Genomic DNA, 22,466 nt, shown 5'->3' on the forward strand with positions numbered 1-22,466 from the left:
TATTAGGATGTTTGGTTGCTGATTTGAGACAGGGAAATTTTGGGATAGTCCACACTTCGTGTGCATCAGATGCGTATAAAATACTACTCAAAAGACTAGGCCTAACAGAGTTCATAATCCATGATAGCACAACTGCATTCACTTTTTCCCATAGATCATAAAGGGCAGGTTCAAACCTAGACTTAGGAAATCGTCTATCAACAAAACCTAATTTACTTTTTCCTAGTAAACCAACTCTCATAGCACGACTCCACAGTGCATAGTTATCCGATCCATTCAATTGAAGAGAAATTAAGGAGCTACCTGGAGTATCAGTTGGTTGAAGATACAGAGGGTGATTGTGCTCAATGACAGGGAAAGTCGTGATTCCGGCTGTGAAGTTACTCGTATCTGTAGTGCCAGTGTATTGAGTATCGGGTGGTGAATGATTATCTTCAATCGCCATTGCAGCAACAGAGTAGCAGCTATTAGGAATTTGCTCAAATATCAAGCCCTAATTTCGATTTTTGAATCACTTTCAAACACTTCAGAACAGTGAGTGAGAAGTGTAGTGATTAATCGAAGTTGGTGAGCTGACGAGCGAGCTAGATCTAGATCTTAGGCTCTGATACCATATTAACAGCCATGGCAATGGCAGTGAAGCTCAAGCAACTGAGCACTTATGATGCTAAAGAAGAAGAGGAGAAGAGGGAAAGAGGAAATGATGCGATGACTCTGTGAATCTGCAAAATAGAATCCTCTACTCATTTAGAGAGAGTACATAATATATATACACAATGCTACATCGTTAAACTACCTTCCTAACTAACATTTAACCACCTAACTAACTTCTTAACAACTAACACTACTTCTTAACTTAACTCTAGTATAGTCAGTTTGTTCAACCACATTCAACAACAACTAATTTAAAATCCAGGACATAAGATTCGAACTTCTGAACACAATGTTTGAACTTTAGAACACGATGTCTTGAAGTTTGAACTTTGAGATTTTAACTCTAGGACGTCGTGTCCTGAAGTTTGAGCGAAAAGTGTTAATCTTTAAATCCATTGTAAACTGTAGATATATTTTAAACGTCATGCTTAAACGTGGCTACTTGGTGTCATCTGCATCCGAATATACGTGTCCGTGACAATACCCATCATTCGCTTGGGTTCAGATGCATCCTTTACAGGCGGGGCATTTGCATCTATACCCGTTTTTTGGGTCACGTTTTAACTTGTGCCCGCTTTGCAAAAAAAAATTGCAAGCGTACCTACTTTTTCGCGTAACTTCAGCATACGGGGCTGAAGTAGCAAAGGCAATCACACAAAACTTCAGCATTCTAGTAGACGGGACTGAAGTAGCAAGTTTTTATTTTTGTAACTAGCGAACTTCAGCTCTAGAGCTGAAGTTTTTGTTTTTATAACTGGCGAACTTCAGCTCCAGAGCTGATGTTTTTGTTTTGTAACTGTCGAACTTCAGCTCTAGAGCTGAAGTTTTTGTTTTTGTAACTTGCGAACTTCAACTCTAAAGCTGAAATTTTGTAACCCTAAATGCTCTCTTTTTGCTTTCTGTTTCTACTGCAACTTTTATCACACATGGATCAACTCCAATTTTTCTTCTTTCCTTTTATGGCTCATGGCCACATGATTCCTACGTTAGACATGGCCAAACTCGTAGCTTCATGTGGTGTTAAAGCCACTATAATCACTACCCCTCTCAATGAATCTGTTTTCTCCAAATCTATTGAAAGAAACAAGCATTTGGGGTTCGAATTGGATTGTAAAGGAAGTTGCAATAATAAATACTAGAAGAATACAGTGGAAATAGATGTTGGTGGTAGTGGCAGTTCTTGGCCTAGTTTGTTGAGCTGAACTTCAACAAAAAATGGGATCTGATCATACTGGTGAAGATCATTGTCTCTGTTGCTCCATTTTTACATATTCTTGGCTTCTCTCAGAAGGGGTATACGTATCACTGTAGAAGAAGAAGAAGAAGAAAACGAAGGAGGAGGAGAAAGAGAGCTGAAGTTGTTTAAAAAGTGGGTACAGGTTATAACTTTTTAAAAAAATGGATATAGATTAAATGTGGACGACCAAATAGGATGCCCTGTGCAATTTTTACTTTACAGGCTCACCATGTTCTCTAGGAATCCTAGAGGCCTGCCTGCATGTTCTACTACTAGTTTGTGGGGATTGGTCTGAGCCCAAACCATTAGCTGGGCCTTGCATGGACAGGCTTCCAAAATATATGGCAGAATTGACGTTGGATTGCTATATTTTGACACCGTTAAGAAAAAAATATGAGAATTTTAAAGCACGCATCAGATTAAGCATGCTCGCTATGATTTTGAAGCATCAGAAATTCTGTAGATCACCATTATTTTTAGTGCAAGAATTATGAAGCACCATAAATTTCGATGATCGTCATTATTTTCATCTAAAATGTTGAATAATTCTCGTGATTCGTCAGGATTTTGCAATCAAGATAATTGCTAAAATTTTGCCCATGATGCTTTAAAATTCTAGCGACGGAAAAAATCCTGCTCAACGTATTATAAAATTTTGACATGGTGGTTTTTGTTCAAACTTTTGTTACTGTGGTAAAAAAAAAATCAATAGTGGATATATGAAAAATTAAAAAGAGGCTATATAATAGTCATGACTCATAATCATTAGTAGCATTCAACAATTGCAACAATAAGAGTAGAAGCATAACATCACATGTTTCGTCAGAAGTTATGAATCTTAAAAGAAACTAAGCTTTTCTTTCAATCCAAAGCCAAAAAGCACCATGCTTTAAGTCTCAGCGTGCACTGAATTTCCTACTACTACTCCATCTTCTAATCTAGCAAAGTATATACAATTAATATAACACAAACATACTTTGCTTCAAAGCAAATTTACCAAGAATTCTAACACTATATAAACCCCAACTCTCCCCCTCTATTCTTCATTCATCCTAAACACCAACAATATTAAAACCTACTGCTACTAATCCAATAGAAATGGCTATATTCTCAATTTCCAAGTTGTCACTTCTAGTCCTTTTTTCTATCTCCCTCCTGGCCTGCACCTCATTCGCTCGCGATCATTCGATCGTGGGATACTCTTCAGATGACTTGACTTGCATTGATAAGCTCATTAATCTTTTTGAGCATTGGATGGATAAACATGGCAAGATTTATAAGAGCATTGAAGAGAAGTTGCATAGGTTTGAGATTTTTAAGGATAATTTGAAACATATTGATGAGACGAATAAGATAGTTAGTAACTATTGGCTTGGTCTAAATGAGTTTGCTGATTTGAGCCATGATGAGTTCAAGAAAATGTATTTAGGACTCAAAGTTGATAATGAATTGCTTAACAAAAGAGAAAAATCTCAGCAAGAATTTGCATACAGAGATTTTGTGGATTTGCCAAAGTCTGTTGATTGGAGAAAGAAAGGTGCTGTCACTCCTGTCAAGAACCAGGGTCAATGTGGTACGTACACTACCTAGCTATTTTAATCATATAGACCAAATAGTCAGCACGTATACAATAAGGATTTAACTTATATATATACATCAAAAATATATATAATATAACGTTTTACACCACCAAAAATCAAGATTCATGTGGTACGTTGCCTATTTTGATCATATAGATCAAACAGTCAGCACGTAGACAGTAAGGATTTAATTTATATACACGAAAAATATATACAATACAACATGTTACACCACCAAGAATCAAGATTCATGTGGTACATTGCCTATTTTGATTATATAGATCAAATAGTCTGCACGTATACAGTAAGGATTTAATTTATATATATAACATGTTACACTATGAAGAACCAAGATTCATGTGGTATGCTGCCTATTTTGATCATATAAACCAAACAGTCAGCACGTATTCAATGAGGATTAATAATTTATATATACTGACTGTGCGTGCAGGTAGTTGTTGGGCATTCTCAACAGTAGCGGCAGTAGAGGGAATTAACCAAATAAAGACAGGGAATTTGACATCATTGTCAGAACAAGAGCTCATAGACTGTGACACAACATACAACAATGGTTGCAATGGAGGCCTAATGGATTATGCTTTTCAATTCATCATCTCTAATGGAGGTCTTCACAAAGAAGATGATTATCCTTACCTTATGGAAGAAGGAACTTGTGATGAAAAAAGAGTAAGTCCATCTTAATTAATTAATTAACAACTCATACAATGTTAAACGAGTATTTCTTAATGCTAATTATTAGTATTAATTAATGTAATATTTCAGGATGAATCTGAGGTGGTGACAATTGATGGATATCATGATGTACCAGCCAATGATGAACAAAGTCTATTGAAAGCACTTGCAAACCAACCTTTAAGTGTGGCTATTGAGGCTTCTGGCAGAGATTTCCAATTCTACAGTGGGGTAAAAAACACTTCTAAACAAAACCCTTAAATTGTTATTATTAATGGATTTAACTTATATACATCGGAAATATAGTCCAGTGCCGTGAAGGCGACAATGTTTTCTCTTTAACTTAAATAGCATTGCATAAGAAATTCAATTTTTTTAATTTATTACTGTTAGACTTTTCTATAACAACCATTCTTTATAACAACACATCATTATAACGGCCAAGTTTTCTTTGGAATTGATATTTCATGTTATTGCATAATATATGTTCTCTATAACAACACTTCGCTATAATAACGAAACAAATAAGACTGTTATAGAAAGATTTGACTGTATTTCTTATTTTTTTAATTATATAGTACTGATGAGTGACTATTATTGAAACGTGGCAGGGTGTATTTGATGGGCATTGTGGAACAGAGTTAGATCATGGGGTTGCAGCAGTTGGATATGGAACCACAAAAGGAGCAGATTATATAATTGTTAAGAATTCTTGGGGACCAAAATGGGGAGAGAAAGGTTTCATTAGAATGAAGAGAAATACAGGCAAAGCTGAAGGCAAATGTGGCATTAACAAAATGGTTTCTTTTCCAGTCAAAAAGAAGTGAAATTTCCACCTTCCAATTTCCAAATGTATTTTCTAAATGTTTTATTTCTGATTGAAGTATTTTGTTATCTTTTGATTAATCCAGTAATAATATAGTAAAACACTCTATGTACGATGTAACGTTTTTATTGAATTAATATTGGTTTTTAATTCTTGTTTCTTTATGATTTAACTGTACCTCCTACGACTTTATTGTTACATATTTCTGTCGCTCCTGGAAAAAAATCAGATAATTGGCTTGTACGAAAAGGAATTTCCAATGAGAAAAGGACAAAGGAAAATGTATTAAAAAAAATAAAAGATTAAAATATAAGCAAAAACGAGCTGAATTAAGTCAAAATTAAGAGGGCAAATATTGAAACTTGTCCCTTCTTGGAAAATGATATATGGCCTGCAGCTTTGTACACCAACTTCTAGGGGCGTTAATGGTTCGGTTCGGTCGGTTATTTTGTAAATTTTGTACCATACCAATTTTTCGGTTAAGTATAACCAAAATTAGACTTTTCGAAACCGTCCCAATTATATTGGTTTCTCTTTGGTATCGATACAGTTCGGTTAATTTTTGGTATTTTTTTAAAATGTCATGTAAAAGTCACTAGTATAAGTAGAATGCAATAACATCCATACTTTTATAAGACTTAGCAAAACTCTCTAGACATTTTTACATTTTAAAGGGCGATGAATTAAGAAAATATGAAAGATGACTAGAGTATAGATCCATCAACTACTCTACAATAGCGTAAAAGAAACTAAACAAATTAATATAAAGAAAATATAAATCACACGAGTGGAAAGATATTAATCAAACCGGGGCTGAGACTGAAAAATAAAGTCTATAGAAGATTAAATATTCAAAAAGATAAACTTAAATCATACGAAAGGAAATATAATCAATACATTGTAGTTTGCTACTCATAATCGCTATAATGCCTTGTGTCTTGCTAGTGAATATGCTGAAAATAATTTATTTTTGATGAGAGTGGCATAATAGGTTTGAAAATTATAATTTTGCGTTTATTATTTGTTGGCTTGTAATTGTTTTCATAATTCCAAAATCCAAGGAAAAATTTAATGTTTTATTATTTTTAAACTTAATAATAAATAAATTTTCACATGTAAATTTATTCGGTACGGTTCGGTACTTTTATGGTTTATTTTTATAAAATAAAAAACTTATCCTAATTATCAGTACGGTTATAGATTTATATAAAAACCTACGGTTTTATTAAAAGAAACCTAAAAATCGATTCGGTACGGTACGGTTCAGTCGGTTTATAATATCCATTGACACCCCTACCAACTTCCACCTTAAAAATAACTACTACTCCCTCCATCTCATATTAATAGTTATGATTATTAAAAATAGTTGTCTCAAATTATTTGTAATTTTAGAAGTTCAAGACAAAATTGATTTTTCTTTTCTTTTTTTACCCTTAGTAATAATTGTTTTTGAAGATGAAAATAATACATAAATAAAATAAATATTCAATGAAGAGAGATTTTATCTTAAGACATAAATAAAGGTATACTCCCTCCGGTCCAAAATAAGTGATTTTTTAGTTGTTTTCACAAAGATTAAGAAATCCATCTTTTAACATTAATTAACAATGAAATTGACCATATTAACCTTTACTATATCTTCACATAAACACTCCTAGCACATACTCCAACACTATTTACTCCAAGGTCAATGTAGGAAAAAAAATAATTAATTCATTCTTGAAATCTGAAAAAATTACTTATTTTGGACCGGAGGGAGTAATAATCTAATCTCTTTCCTAATTAATATTTCTTAAGGAGCTTGTAAAAGGAAAACACGACAGATAATATGAGACGGAGAGAGTAGAAATTTCACATAATTAACCAGTACACAGTTGGTCTCAAAATCAACCTTCATTCCCTATACATATATGGTGCTGAAGTACACTCACCTCAAGTCTAAGCACTAATTAATATGTACAGATAACTCAAAGTAGAAAACAAGGCAACAAACATTTACCTAAACAAACCAAGATTAGGAGAAATAATTAATCTTTAAACTGTACCAGCATTAGATTCTCTTTGATGATATTCACTAATAATATTCTCATTTTCCTCGAGTGATATTCCCATTGTCTCTGGGGTAAAAATATATGTAATAATCATTCCCACTAAACAAACTCCAGCTAGAAGAATTAATGAGGCTGTCATTCCAATCCCTTTAGTATAACCATCTTCTTTTTTATTATGAGAAGCCCATAAAAACCCTAAGGATCCAATAATTGCACCAATTTTTCCAATAGCTCCAGAAATGCCATGACATGTTGTTCTGAAACAAGCAGGAAAAAGTTCTGCGGGTACTATAAAAGTAGTTGTATTTGGACCAAAATTAGAGAAAAAAAATGTTAGGCCATATAAAAACATGAACCATCCATTGGTGTTATTATTCCAATATGAATAATATGGAATTCCCATTGCTAATAAACTTATTGCCATGAAGAAAAATCCCATCATTTGAATTTTAACTCTCCCAAATCGATCAATAAAATACATAGTCGCAAAATAACCTGGAATTGTTGAACAAATTGCAATAATAGCTTGAAGTCTTGCAACTTCAAAAGCTTCTTGAAAAGCATTTACTTCTTGTTTTTTACTGAGATAGCGTTTGTATATTTGGGATTGAAAGAGATTGCTGCTGTAGAAAACAATATCGACTAGAAACCAAGAAATTGAACAAGCAAAGAGATTACGGCCATGGCTTTGAATGAATGATTTGGAGAAAAAGGAATAAGAGGGTGGTGAATTTCTTGGATAAACACAAAATTCCTCAGCAATCTGACTTGCTGAAACATCAAGTACTTTTTCCATATCCTTAGCTGCTTGTGGCACATTTCTTTCAACCAAAGCCGTATACCTACGAAAAATTACGTCCCAAGTTTAGTTTCTGAGACAATTCACAAGACAAATATATTTCAAAAATGGGGACCTTGGAAAAGAAGTGGGTCTTGGCGTAGCTGGTAAAGTTGTTGTCACGTGACCAGGAGGTCACGGATTTGAGCCTTTGAAACAGCCTTTTGAAGAAATACAGGATAAGGCTATCTAAAATAGACCCTTGTGGTCGGGCCCTTAATTCCCAGGGATTACGGAAAAGAAGGGGAGCCTTGGCGTAACTGGGAAAATTATAGTCATGTGACCAGGAGCTCACGGTTTCGAGCCGTGGAAACAGTCTCCTGCAGATATGAAGGGTAAAACTGCATATAATAGACCCTTGTGGTCCGGCCCTTAATTCCCCAGGAATCTCGGAAAGAAGGGAAACCTTAGCGCAATTAGGAAAGTTGCTGCCATATGACCAGGAGATCACGGTTTTAAGCCGTGAAAATAACATCTTGCAGAAATGCAGAGTAAGGCAACATACAATATACCTTTGTGGTTCGGCACGGCCTTCCCGGGGATCTCGGAAAAATACAATATGACCCAATATATTTGACAAGTAAATTTGAAACAAATTTACCTGGCAGTCTCAGGCATCATCATGCGCCAGTAATAGGTAAACCCTGCTGGAACAGCGCCAATCATTAGTATAATTCTCCAAGCTAAATCTGCACTGTGAGGTGTACTCTCACTTCCTCTTGAAGTAGCACGATCAAAAATAGAACAAACAATCATTGTGACAGTAGAACTAGCAAGTATTCCAAATCCCTGCATTGAGAAAACTCCAGCAATAAACGCACCCCTTGTCCTCTTATTAGCAAATTCAGACATAATTGTAGCTGATAGAGGGTAATCTCCACCTATTCCAATCCCTAACAAGAACCTAAAAAAACCAAGACTGAATAAAACACATGTCCTGGACGTGCATATAGAGTGTCCACATCCAAAAGAGCTCATGACCATGATCATGAGAGCAAAGCCGTAGACTTTGCGTCGGCCGATTAGGTCACCTAATCGGCCGAAAACTAGTTGACCGATAACCGTGCCTAGAAGGGCCGTCGCAACCATAGCGGATGTGACGGCCTGAGGCACTTGGCCAGGGTCTCTGGATGATCCGTAGTAGATTCGACCGATGAGTTTCATGATCGGAGGGATACAAAAGAGGTCGTATGCATCAGTGAATAACCCCATACCGGCGATAATAATCGCCTTGAAGTGATAGTATTGTGTTTTTGCTGAGTCAAGGGCAGTAAGGACTTTGAGTGCCATTTTCTTGGTTTAAGGAGAAATAAATGCACACAGAATGATATTCTTATATATATATATATATATATATATATATATATATATATATATATATATATATATATGTAGCAGACATTGACGGAGTACTCTACAACAACAACAACCTAGTATAATCCCACAAGTGGGGTCTGGGGAGGGTAATATGTACGCAGACCTTACCTCTACCCCGAGGGGCAGAGAGGCTGTTTCCGAGGGACATTGACGGAGTACTCTGAATTTAATTTATTGGTTAAGAAAATAGATGATTGAAACATTTTAGGAGATGGAAAGCAATTTCGTGGAAGAGGGAAGGAGAAGAAGACAAGCGAAGACTTTGGAGTAGGAAATACTGGAGAAATGTGTGGTTTGCTAATGATGCCTGTTGAAGATGCGAATAATTGTGAACTTTGATTATATCATCGTATTAACAAAGTCTATATTATATCACGTTTGGTTTTATTGGATGGACTGAAGTATAATACTAATTAAATGACTGGAAATTTAGATTACATATTCATGGTTTAATTGGTGGAAGACCTGTAAATTCTCAATTAGAGCTGGGCCATTCAACTAACCAACTCATCTTTGGGACGTGGAACGTCAAAGTACAAAATCCAGCCAAGTGTTAGGAAAATGGGTGAAATTCAAAAATAGTCAGATTTACAACTGATCGTTCAAAAATAGCCTAATTTTAAAAGTAATTGAAATTTAGTCATTTTTCATTTAAAGATAAATCTGAGCGAAAACACTGTTCAAAATCCGGAAAATATGCCAGTATATTATGCTGGAGTTCCAGCATAAGTATACTTGAACTCCAACATATTATAATGGAGTTCCAGGATAAGTATGCTGGAACTCCAGCATAATATGATGGAGTTCCAGCATAAGTACACTAGAACTCCAGCATAATATATTGGAGTTCCAGTAAGTGTACCGGTCCAGCATAATATACTGGAGTTTGGAGCACCGGTGCTCCAGTCTCCAGTATATTATATTGGAGCCAGCAAAGTATATCGGTCTAGCATAATATGCTGGATTTCATACACATGTGCACCGAACTCCAGTATATTATGCTGGACCGATCTCTGCTGCAGCAAAAAAGTGGCTATTTTTTATTGACTTGGTAAATGCTGACTATTTTTGAATGACCAATCCGAAAACTGGCTATACCGTGCTATTTTTACTTGGAAAATGTATAGACTACATCCAAATTGTGCACTTTCAATAACATACCTCAAGTCCAAACAAGTTACGATTGATTATGTGAATCGATCATAACTTTCATTTAAATTCAACTTAGAATAGGAGAGCAAAATTATGCTAGCAGCCACAGTATATGCTTCATATATAAAATTAGTGAGCTTACTTCACACCTAACTATGGTCCAATTATTAATATAGAATTAGTAATACTTACTATACCAAGTCCTAAATGTATTGGATATACATTTGTTATTTTAAGAGTAAATACATTAATCAATGGGAATAATCTTGTATCATCGTTGACAAACCCATGCCTCTCATCATTAGTTACCTCTTATGTGTCTTGAATCAATTATAGAAGGCATTACCAATATATGGGGATCTATTATTGGCACTTTTTGTTTATTTTATGAATAGGGGTCTATCATTTGCCTTAACGTGCACAGTGGTACGTATAGGACAACACACAACTTCAGTTCCTGCTGGAAGGTATTCCAAGATAGTTGTTTATTATCGTCAAATCCTCTGGAAAATTATTACTGCAATACCAAATACTAATAATTCCAAAAAGGAGATGTATTTTTTGCTGTTGGCAAACACCTAGTTTTACATATTGTTTGACAACATCGATGCACAGTGAACCCAAAAACAGTTGTACTACTTTTTATTATGCAAAATCAAATTTTAAACACAGTATCCTGCATCAAGTTGTCGATAACATACTTTTCCATAACAAGATGTGATGTTGCTATTCTAATTAGCAGATAAACTCTATCCGGCCAATGATAAGAAAATAGCATTCACTGCAGAAATCTTGTTGAAACACATTGTATAAACTAGTGCTCACTCAGGACATCAACAGCATTAGGTTTATATCATGTAGCTGAATTCCAAAAAATCTTGCCTGCTTATCTATTTAATGGTTTTCACAGTGCTCAAGTGAATAGTGAACTCACATTACACTGATTATAAGCATAGAAAACTCAGATCATGAGACCGACCCCCCCCCCCCCCGGTATATGGAAACGTCAGCTGACTCAACAATCATGATAAAAATGTAAATAATGTCACATACTCCATGTATTTTTTTCTTGTTGAAACAGTACACACTTGGGTTCAAAATCAACGTCAGCATAGCCAAAATATCCAATGAACATATAATGCAAAATCCCTTGTTGTACAGGTAGCCCCCCTAGAAGTTGACTGCTATATTCACGAGAAATGTTACAAAACAAATAAATCCCATGTATGTTAAGAAACAGGGACGACAAGAATTCAAGGAGCTGGGAAAGAGCCATTGTACCAATTCTCAGGCAAACCTTCGGCTGACACAATAGGTATCCGGTATTTCAATACAATGACTTCCAGAATGCCATCTGATCTAAAACGTGGGGAACATAATCTGGGATCAACCGGTCCTGGCAAATTGAACGATACGGTAAAAGGCCCAGGAGGAGAAAGCTGCTGAACTTTCATCTCATAACCCTTGGATGAGTTTTTCAAGACATCACTCTCTGTAACCACACCCTCTATCCGGACTCTCCCTTCTCTCTGTATGTCACATTTTATATTACCTGTATGGTATACACATCAATTGACTATTAAATTCCAACTCTTAAAAGTTACTGGTATTTAAGTAAATATGATCCTCTTACACCAAAAAATTTTGAACAGTATTTATCGCACCAAACCTAATGTTCAATCATTTAGGCATAGCCAGTGTTCACAATACAGGAGTTTACATAAACAACCCCAATTACTGAGATGTACCTGAATTGATTAGCTACTGCTCGTAATACATTCTTATATTCCAATTTCAAGGAATGACACATTTCAGAATCACATATTATGATCAAAGAATTCGACCTCATTGTCTATGCTGAAGCTTAACTCTGAGGGTCATAAGGTAATTTCAGGTTAATGATGAGATATCTAAGTAAGCCTATGCATAAACGCAGTCACTGTTGCCTCCATTTGTTATATCCACTCTAGAAAATAAACAATACAGAGGTTTATTTAAAAGTACTTACATTTATTTCTTACACCAGGAAGCGCAACACGAAAAAGATATGCATTTTCACTATTGCCTATGTCAACCACACCAAGTGATGGTCCAATTGCACATTTTTCAGCAGTCCCAGTCAGAGTGACAGTTGGTTTGGAATGATGAGACTTTGCACATTCTTCTGAGTTCATGCTTACAGTTGTGTCAAGAAAATTACCTCCCTGCAGATTGTAAGATAGCAAATTTAGCTTCAGGGAGAAAAGTGTGAGGTAAGCAGATATTTCTAAATTCATGCTTACGGATGAGTCAAGCAAGATAGCTTTCTGCAGACTATAAGACAGATTTAGCCTCAAGGGATAAGTGCACAGAGAATTTGCCTGCTGAAGCAGTTTCATATTTATTGAACCCCTCATTTTGTAAGATTGAATTTGTAGATAAAGAAAAAAAAAGGACTAAAGAGAACTAGATTTGCTAAGTTTTCACCAAAAAAATCTCTCTAACATAAAGCTGTTTTGCGTGACAAACCCTTCCCACCACTCCCCGTTTTACCAAACTTAGAGGTTATATCAAATTGATGTTCTAATGCATATTGTCAAGGTGTAGAGCCTTAAACATCCAAAGAACTTTCGGCAATTATTGAAATAAAAAGCCTCCAAGCATGTATTCAATAACCCCAATCAATCAAGTAAGCCTCAACCCAAAAATTAGTTGGGATTGGTTATATGAATCCTACGTGTCCATTCCACTGTATTCATGTCCATTGCACTCTATTGCTAAATATTTTGCATTTAAGGAAATTTGTAGTATGATTCGAGTCACACTTATCTTACATGAACATACAAAATCAGTAACCAAAATAAAGACTCCTGACGAACGTCGAATGAAATTTAATGAAGCCTGCTACTAAAATTTTGCAGGACTCAGCCTCCCTTGCCCTCCCCAGTCTACAAATGTTCTACACACATCAACGAAGACAGCAGCGAAACAAGGCCCCGTGCCCTTTACAGATAACATCAATCCAAAAGTCCAGGTTTACATATAAATACACCCTAAGGATGCTATGAGTCTAATAGGTCAGTTGATTCATTTACTCCAGAAAAGGTTCCTATACCTCTATGAGCGAATGTCCACTGGCTTTCTGCAAAGACTCGAGTTAAGTGCTTCAAACCAAAGATACATGAAATCACATAGAGAAACTTCCTACAGCTGAACCATCTTATAGCCTGTTTGGCCAAGTTTATTTTTGGCCAAAAATTGAGGTGTTTGGCCAAAAATTGAGGTGTTTGGCCAAGCTTCTGGAAGGAAAAAAAAAGTGCTTTTGAGGAGAAGCAGAAAAAAGTAGCTTCTCTCCAAAAGCACTTTTTTGAGAAGCACTTTTGAGAAAAATACACTTAGAAGCAGTTTTTTAAAGCTTGGCCAAACACTAATTGCTGCTCAGAAGTGTTTTTCAAACTAATTAGCCAAACACAAACTGCTTCTCATCAAAAGTACTTTTGAGAAAAGCACTTTTGAAAAAAAGCACTTCTCAAAATAAGCTGATTTTTGCAGCTTGGCCAAACGGGCTATTAATCATGAAGAGTGAGCCATAGTAGGCAGGAACTAGACATTTCACATTTAGCTTAGTTTAAAAGCATCAGCCTCCATACTTGAAGACAGCAGATTTCTTCCACAAGTCATGAAAATACAAACAGGCCACACAAATGACAGGAAACTCACTGTTCTAACCATTTGACATTCAAACACGCTGCACCCAAACAATTGAGGTTAATTTTTCCCCATTTTTCCCATTTGCTTATGATTAGGACTGCTATAGATCAGAAGACGATTGATCGAACTCGACATGTTACAGAACAACAGTCATGAAAGACAGGATTTTTAAGCTAACATCATCTAACTAAAACAGTAGGTGCAAAATAGCACTACACCCACTACAAGAGGACGAATTTTTGTAGGAACATACTCACTCCGTTTCAATTTACGTGAACCTATTTCCTTTTTAGTCCGTACCAAAAAGAATGACCCCTTTCCTTATTTGGAAATAATTTACCTTTACACAATGATTTATAGCCACACAAAATATATGTGCCTCATTTTACGCCTCAAGATCAAAAGTCTTCTCTCTTTTCTTAAACTTCGTGCCCAGTCAAATGGGTTCACATAAATTGAAACGGAGGGAATATATGTTTAAGAACTTTTAACTATATAAGTAGAGCTCAAGTGAATGCAGTAGCTGTGTTCATACTCCTGCCAAATGCTATATCCGATCATTTAGCCAGCACAAAGAGATTTAATATACAAGAACAACGTTACATCTGATTCAAAGGAACAAACATTGTCCGCCAAAAATGTTGCAGAGAAGAATCGACTCAAAAAAAGGCAAACTAAATGCTTTATAAAATCACAAAAAAATAAACCCTAGCAAAGGAATATTTTGAAATGACTATAGTTATTCAATAGAATTTTAGAATGCTTTGCAAAGACAAAATGAAAAGAAAAAAATGAAGGAAATTTACCCCGCTTTACTGTTCTTTTCTTAAGGAGATCCCGTAGCTGAAATTTGAACTAAGGCAAGTTCGCTTCAGCAAACCGATCCTTTTTCTACTGATTTTTAGTTTATTTATATGAAATTAAATGTGGCTGGCGGCCTAGTTCGGCCCAAGAACCGGACTGGACTGGCTCAAGGACTTGGCCCAACCCTTAAGGCTTCGTACTGTAAAAATAACACGGTATAGCCAGTTTTCGGACTGGTCATTCAAAAATAGTTAGCGTTTACGAAGTTAATGAAAAATTGACACTATTTTGCTGCAACAGAGATCGGTTCAGCATAATATACTGGAGTTCGGTGCACCTGTGTATGAACTCCAGCATATTATACTGGACTGGTATACTTTGCTGACTCCAGTATAATATACTGGAGACTGGAGCACCGGTGCTCCAAACTCCAATATATTATACTGGACAATTATACTTGTTGGAATTCCAGTATAATATGCTGGAGTTCAAGCATACTTATGCTGGAACTCTAGTATAATATACTGGCGTATTTTTCGGGTTTTGAACAGTGTTTTTGCTCAGATTTATCTTTACATGAAAAGTGGCTAAATTTCGATTACTTTTAAAATTGGGCTATTTTTGAACGACCAGTTGTAAATCTGGCTATTTTTGAATTTCTCGTCGTAGAGGACATAGACAATTTGTTGGGTCAAATTCAAAAATAGTCAGATTTACGAGTTCTAATTTGAAAAATAGCCATAATTTCAAAAGTTATCGAAATTTAGCTATTTTTTATGTAAAGATAAATTTAAACTGTTACACCCCATGTGTTTCATAAGTGAAAGTACACCATAAGTAAATTGATGGAAGCTCGGAAATGAGATATTACATCCAACATTTTCGTATGTTAAAGTTTTGTCGTAAGTTAATCGACGTAAGTTCGGGAATGAGATTATTTTGAGATTACAAGCATTATGTTATTTCAAACAAGTGATGAGTAAATTCGTGAAGCTGAGAGGGAAAACAAATCGAAGAAAATAAATTTTCGTCGAAGTTTGACATTTTGGGATAAAATACGGCCCGAGCTAAAATACTCGGTATTTATGAACTAATGGCATACAAGGTACCACATGACCATGATAGTAAAGTGTATAAAGTGTATTAAAAGTGAGTAGTATTTTAAGTAAATTGAGATAATTCTTAATTATGTGGGTAATTGGTTAATTATTGAATTTGTGGATATTTAAGTAAAATTTATTGGATAATTAAAGGGGACAACTATACATGTGGGGATATGTAAGTGTAACAACAAATTACCAATTAATCAAGCCTAAAAGAGGAGGTGGCACAAACTAAATCAAACATAGATTTGTTGGACCAGCTATTGTAAATAAATGCATATTCCAATAATGGAAGATTGGATGCATGAATTTATGCATCAAAAGGACTCCACCAACGTTAAGGATTCATCCAAATCAAATTTAGAAGAATCTTGCAATCAACACCAGATCCACCAACGTCCAAGAATGCAAGCGAAGATGCAATGGGATTTTGTAATTCTAAGGAAGTACGGTGCAATCTTTCTCAAGAATATCATACAGAGTTTTCCTTACTCCGATCTTGTCGTTACGTATTTTATCGCAATTAACGTGTGCTAGAGGGATTTCCAAGAGAATCGACTCAGGTATGTTAAGGCTATCCCTTATTTCTTTTTGGCATGATCCATACGATACAAACGAAACGAGCAAATGCACAATTTCCATAAATGACTCTATTCATCTATACTAGAGATTCCTACGTTCTTAATTCCTCATGTGTCCTATTATTCTATTATCTATTCATGGGTCTCAAAAAATACATAAGTTGATAAAGTTATTTCATGATATTAATTAGAGGCATAATAGTCTTATGACGTTCTGAGAGATTTTATTGACGTACTTCTCATGCATTGCTTCCCACAGTAGCTGAGATGATATGATGGGATTCCCTCAGAGGCTTGATGAAGTTATGAACACATGTACCTATGCACGATACTATAAGTAATTCATGATTTACAGAATTATCCAGATATACATATTGAGTTTTTTACTCTATATTTCTCTTATGTCAATTATTTGCTGATTTTCATTCCTTACATACTCGGTATAATATTTGTACTGACGTCCCTTTGCCTGGGGACGCTGCGTTTCATACCCGCAGGTCCCGATAGACAGGTTATGAGCCCTCCAAGTAAGCTATCAGCCCAGCGAAAGGTGTTGGTGCGCTCCATTTACTCCGGAGTTGCCTATTTGGTCAGTATGATTATTACATGTATTGATTGGTATGACGGGGCCCTGTCCCGACCTTTATGATATTATGTATTCTTAGAGGCTTGTAGACAAATATCATGTATACGGATAATTGTATGGCCTTGTCGGCCTATGTTTTGAGTATATAAAGGGTCATGCCCGCCTTATAGGCCTGTACGTCATATGTATAAGTTTGGTTAAATGTTGGGTTGTCCAATGTCGAGTATTTCCCCATGTTTTATTGTACTTATCTCACAACAACCTCTCTAGCTCATTTACCCATGATAGTATGATATGAAAAATACGTTACATAGGTAGGTTGAGTTAGGTACAGGATGCCCGTCACGGTCCATCGGTTTGGATCGTGACATGAACAAAAACACTGTTCAAAAATCCAAAAAATATTCCAGTAGAATATGCTGGACTTCGAATTTTTTACATGTGAACTTCCACCATAACATGCTGGAATTTCATAATGTGCTGGAGTTCCAACAGAATATGCTGAAAGTTCATACACATGTGCTCCAATCTCCAGTATATTATGTTAAAACTTTCTGTGTTGTAGCAAAATAGTAGCTATTTTTCAATTACTTTGCAAACACTGCTATTTTTCAATTACCGATCCAAAAACTGACTAACCCGTGTTATTTTAACCAATTTGTTGGATTGTGACTTGTAAGTATGGGCACATACACGAAATGATATTAATTAGGAGTATATTTTTATTTTCAGTATTTATATGAAAATGTTTCATGCATGGATTTTAAAATGGTTTGAATAGGGTCTTTACGGGAGAAATTAAAAAATAGCCAGATTTACAACTGGTCGTTCAAAAATAGCCCAGTTTTAAAAGTAATTGAAATTTAGCCATTTTTCATGTAAAGATAAATCTGAGCGAAAACACTGTTCAAAATCCGGAAAATATGCCAGCATATTACGCTGGAGTTCCAGCATAAGTATACTTGAACTCCAACATATTATAATGGAGTTCCAGGATAAGTATGCTGGAACTCCAGCATAATATGATGGAGTTCCAGCATAAGTACACTAGAACTCCAGCATAATATACTGGAGTTCCAGCAAGTATAATTGTCCAGTATAATATACTGGAGTTTGGAGCACCGGTGCTCCAGTCTCCAGTATATTATACTGGAGTCAGCAAAGTATACCGGTCCAGCATAATATGCTGGAGTTCACACCTCCTTTTTGCGCGCCCCTCCCCGAAGGGTTAAAAAATGCGCGAGGGGAGTTTTTCCAATTTAAGTGACAATATTCGAAATGGGATTATTTATTTAATTCAGAGTCGCCACTTGGGAAAGGTTTGGCTTTTGGTGTCCCAAGTCACCGGTTTATCTTGAATCCCAAATCGAGGAAATTTTCGACTTTTCCAAATGAAGTCTGCGAACCAGAAATTCTAAGTAAGGAATTCTGTTGACCCGAGGGAAGGTGTTAGGCACCCTCGAATCCTGTGGTTCTAGCACGGTCGCTTAAATTGTTATAATGGCTAAATATCTGATTTAAATACATGTTACGACTTATGTGCTCTTTTTAAACTGCTTTTATTATTATCATTTATTTTTATAGAATTGCAACGTCGTGAAAATGTATCTCGAACCACGTCACAATCAATGCACCCGTAGTTATCAATACATTTCGACTCTGTTGAGATTTTGGATTCGGGTCACATCAATGTGCACCCGAGTTTAAGAATATAGTTTAATTAAGCCGCGCCTAAAGAGTCTAAACGCGTTATTATTTTTGGAGAAGGCCATGAAATTCACTAAACGGCCTATCCTGAATTCTAAAATATTTATTATGGTTAGTTATTGAGGGCCCCGCAAATGTTGCATTTTTTTTTATTTGGCGAGGCTCTCTATTTTAGAAAGGATATCCTAAATCAACTACCTTTCTAACTGTGTTTGTCTAAAAAATGGAAGAAGAAAGATACATGTTAATTCAAGTATATGCTTTGGCCTAACCCTGGATCCTTATCAATTTCTGATTAATTATTTTATAAAATGGAGGGACGTCATACCTTGTGAAACATGTTTTAATTGGACAAAGAAGTTACATGCGAGATTGACAAAATACAACACTTAATCCGAACAACATCCTTAAGTTGGATTTAGATTAACTCGTTTAAGCAGGATTAATAGAATTTCTTATTAAAGGAAAAACTAGTCCTATGAACTGCCCAAAGAAATTGAGACTGGGTGATTCAAAACTGTATTATATTTGGCTAGATTTAACAACCATTTGTCCCTACCTATTCAAAACATGCTGAAAGAGTGAGTTCAATTCTAACAATCATATTGAATAGTTTCACATTTCATGAACGGTATTTACATCCTGTATGCTTCTAAATGAATCAAATACCACAGTTTCAGATCAACATAAACATCAATTAAGTACAAACTTACTAATGTATTCTTTATTAGGCTACAGATTAAAGGATTTATACAACTTTAACAATATTCGTAAAGTTGTAAGTAAGGCAACAGATGATTAAAAAATTCTTCAGATCTTTCATTTCAGCTTTCATTGCGACATCAGTTACATCAGACAGATTCGAAGTGTGTACCTGAGAAGATGCTTACAATGAAGAAAGCAAGAGAGTCAATTGAGCAATAGTGCAGGCGAAACAGCAGCAGTAACAGATAACAGTAGCAGGACAAGTTCCGGTGCAAGATACAATTATAGACGAGGAAAAAGTGGAAAATGACAGCAGTAGGCAGCGTAGCATAAACAAAACTCCAGGCAGACCAACTCAAAGGAAACTAAGCACGAAATACCACCAGTAATCTCAATTGAGACTTGGAAGAATCAGTACAGCCCAACAGGTTGACAACAAATGAAACCCAAACAGAAAACAGTTTTTCCTGAAATTTCTGTATATTCTCTGTTTCTTGTTCACTCTCTATCCGTATATATAGCTTCTCTCAATGTGTCTGTATGTGCCTCTTTATGATATCCCTCTCACTATCTCTTTTCTTCTTAAACAAAATAGTGCCAATTTTCAGTCTTGAAATCTGTTTGAGTTATCAAAAGAAACTCCTCTCAGTTTTTTTTTATCTTTTTGAACTTCAAACCCTCAATGATTCAGTATGAATCCCCTATGTGTGTCTGTATCCTCTCCCTTCTCTTTTTCTCTTATCAAATCCCCCCTTTTATAAGCCTCCAATCAACCCTTTAACAACCTGTTTTAGACAATCAAAACACCCTCTCATGTGCTGCCTTCTTTTCAGTTTCCACTTACCATTTAAATAAAAACAAACCCCATGACATTCTCTGGCAAACTTACTTTTTAGTAAGGTTTATTATTTCTGAAACTAAAGTAGTGTATGGGCAGCAGAATGTGATCTGACAGCATGTGCTGTCAACTATTTTATTCAAAAGCCCTTATGCAGGGCACAAGCTGTGCACAAATGCACCTGTGGTGCACAAATGCACATGTTGTGCACAAGTGCACATGCCCTCTAATTCAAAACTTAAACAAACATTCCTTTTACATTTCTGATTCAAATTAACAACTATAAGTAAACAAACTCAGTTCCTAATTGATTCAAACAAATGTGTCCAGAAGCAAATCGATTTGTTATTGTTCAGGCAGTTGAAACTAATTGACGACACATGTCGACTCGACTATATTAATCATAACATGCACAATCGTAGCCAAAAATCAGACATTTAACAGTATCGACACATCATTTGAATTGTACTGATCAAACAGAATTGTACTCGAGGAGTCAGTTAATCGGTTCAAATTTGAGATTCAGTTAATTGCACAACACATACATACATACGCATTATCAGAACAGGAGAGGGACCTAATCAAACGCGTAGGTTCAAACAAAGTGGGCAGGACACAATTGATAAAACTCAAAACACAAATTTCACAAAACATGAACAGCCTTTAAAACAATCACATGGACTAAAACAAATAAAGAAAAGAAAGCAAAACTCACCTTAAACCCCGAAAAATCAAAAGACCCTAGCTTGGACTCGAACAGACCTTTCTTAAGGCTGAACGGACTTTAATCGAAGTGTTTCTCAGATGAGAAACACTTCGATTAAGGTCCATTAGACCTTAATCTCTTCGGCTTGAACAAGATACGGACCAGTGACGAGGAACCTTAAGGTTCCAAAAATTAGATCCGGAATTCGTGCTTCCCTGGTCAGATTCGGACCAAACCAAGCATGGTTTGGTCACGAGGGGGGTCTGGGGAGTGTCTGGTGTGAAACTGGGGTTAAACGGTGTAAGTCAAGTTCCGACTCGAATCTTCAAACGAAGATTCGAGAAGGTGGGAAGGGATTCGAGTTAAGTGGTTAACAGATCCATGTTCAGGATGGCAAGGGGGTTCTATGGTGTAAGGATGGGGTCACCGGCATCCATGCCGCCGGCTTTCATGGTGAAGGATACAGGGGCGGCTAGGGTTTTGGAGGGGAAGGGGATGAGGACGAATGTGACCTAAGGCTGGGGTTCGGATAGAGGGGGGCAGGGTAAGGTTATGGGTTTATATAGTTAGTAAGAGGTTGATTCCTAACCATTGGATGGGGTGCGATGATGGGTCGGGATCTCTTGGCTGATGGGGGACGGTGTCGTTTTAGACTAAAAGGGGTTGGGTCGGTCCAGGTGAGACGGGTCGGGTCTATTAGTGGGTACGGGGTGTGGGATCTTGGCCGTTGGATCAGTTTGGTTTGAATGGTTGAGATGGATCGGCATTGAAATGACGTAGTTTTGGTGTTAAACTACGTCGTTTTGCGGCCTGGGGGGTGGGCTGTGCAGACTGGTGGATTGGGCCGTTCATTTGGGCTTCAGATTTTATAATGTTTGTAGCCCAAATTCATTTTAAAACAAATTTTTCCCTTTTTTTCTTTATTTCTAATTTCCTAAATACACAACCTAATTAAATAAAACTAGACACCATTAATTAACACTTAACATATTTATTTAACGCGTATAAAATATTAAAAGTAGGTAAACTTAAACAAAGCAACAAATCAGGACAAAAGAAATGCGTATTTTTGTGATTTCCTATTTAACAATCGGATTACGGTTCACATTACGCACGACACATACATTTTGTATTTTATTTTAATAAAAAAGGGCAAAAATCATAAATAATTAACAAAGTGCCATGTAAAAATCCAAATTTGTACAACAGGACCATTTGTTATTATTTTTTTAATTCTTTTGGAGCGATTGTCGCGTAAGACAAAAATCACGTGCTCACAGCTGCCCCTCTTTGTTCGGAAACACGAAAAGTTTTCGTGCAAAGATAAAGTGAGCGGAT

General features: G+C 35.9%; 3 protein-coding genes across 3 annotated transcripts; 1 reads left to right on the top strand and 2 right to left on the bottom strand.

Annotated features, from left to right (window-relative positions):
• The first annotated feature begins 2,936 nt into the window (after nt 1-2,936).
• Nucleotides 2,937-5,140, top strand: LOC104243023 (cysteine protease XCP1-like). The gene is made up of 4 exons (XM_009798142.2): nt 2,937-3,464; nt 3,923-4,158; nt 4,255-4,395; nt 4,776-5,140. The coding sequence occupies exons 1-4, from the start codon at nt 2,990-2,992 to the stop codon at nt 4,989-4,991; spliced, it is 1,068 nt and encodes a 355-aa protein (XP_009796444.1). The 5' UTR covers nt 2,937-2,989; the 3' UTR covers nt 4,992-5,140.
• A 1,688-nt stretch (nt 5,141-6,828) lies between these two features.
• LOC104243022 (probable inorganic phosphate transporter 1-9) lies at nt 6,829-9,188 on the bottom strand. Its single transcript, XM_009798141.2, has 2 exons — nt 8,481-9,188; nt 6,829-7,883 (listed from the first exon to the last, which is right to left on the bottom strand). The coding sequence occupies exons 1-2, from the start codon at nt 9,167-9,169 to the stop codon at nt 7,025-7,027; spliced, it is 1,548 nt and encodes a 515-aa protein (XP_009796443.1). The 5' UTR covers nt 9,170-9,188; the 3' UTR covers nt 6,829-7,024.
• A 2,245-nt stretch (nt 9,189-11,433) lies between these two features.
• Nucleotides 11,434-14,984, bottom strand: LOC104243021 (increased DNA methylation 3-like). The gene is made up of 3 exons (XM_070171649.1): nt 14,905-14,984; nt 12,417-12,612; nt 11,434-11,960 (listed from the first exon to the last, which is right to left on the bottom strand). The coding sequence occupies exons 2-3, from the start codon at nt 12,580-12,582 to the stop codon at nt 11,662-11,664; spliced, it is 465 nt and encodes a 154-aa protein (XP_070027750.1). The 5' UTR covers nt 12,583-12,612; nt 14,905-14,984; the 3' UTR covers nt 11,434-11,661.
• Nucleotides 14,985-22,466: the final 7,482 nt, after the last annotated feature.

The sequence above is a fragment of the Nicotiana sylvestris genome, chromosome 4, assembly GCF_000393655.2.
Source record: "Nicotiana sylvestris chromosome 4, ASM39365v2, whole genome shotgun sequence".
In the NCBI taxonomy this organism is placed as follows: Eukaryota; Viridiplantae; Streptophyta; class Magnoliopsida; order Solanales; family Solanaceae; genus Nicotiana; species Nicotiana sylvestris.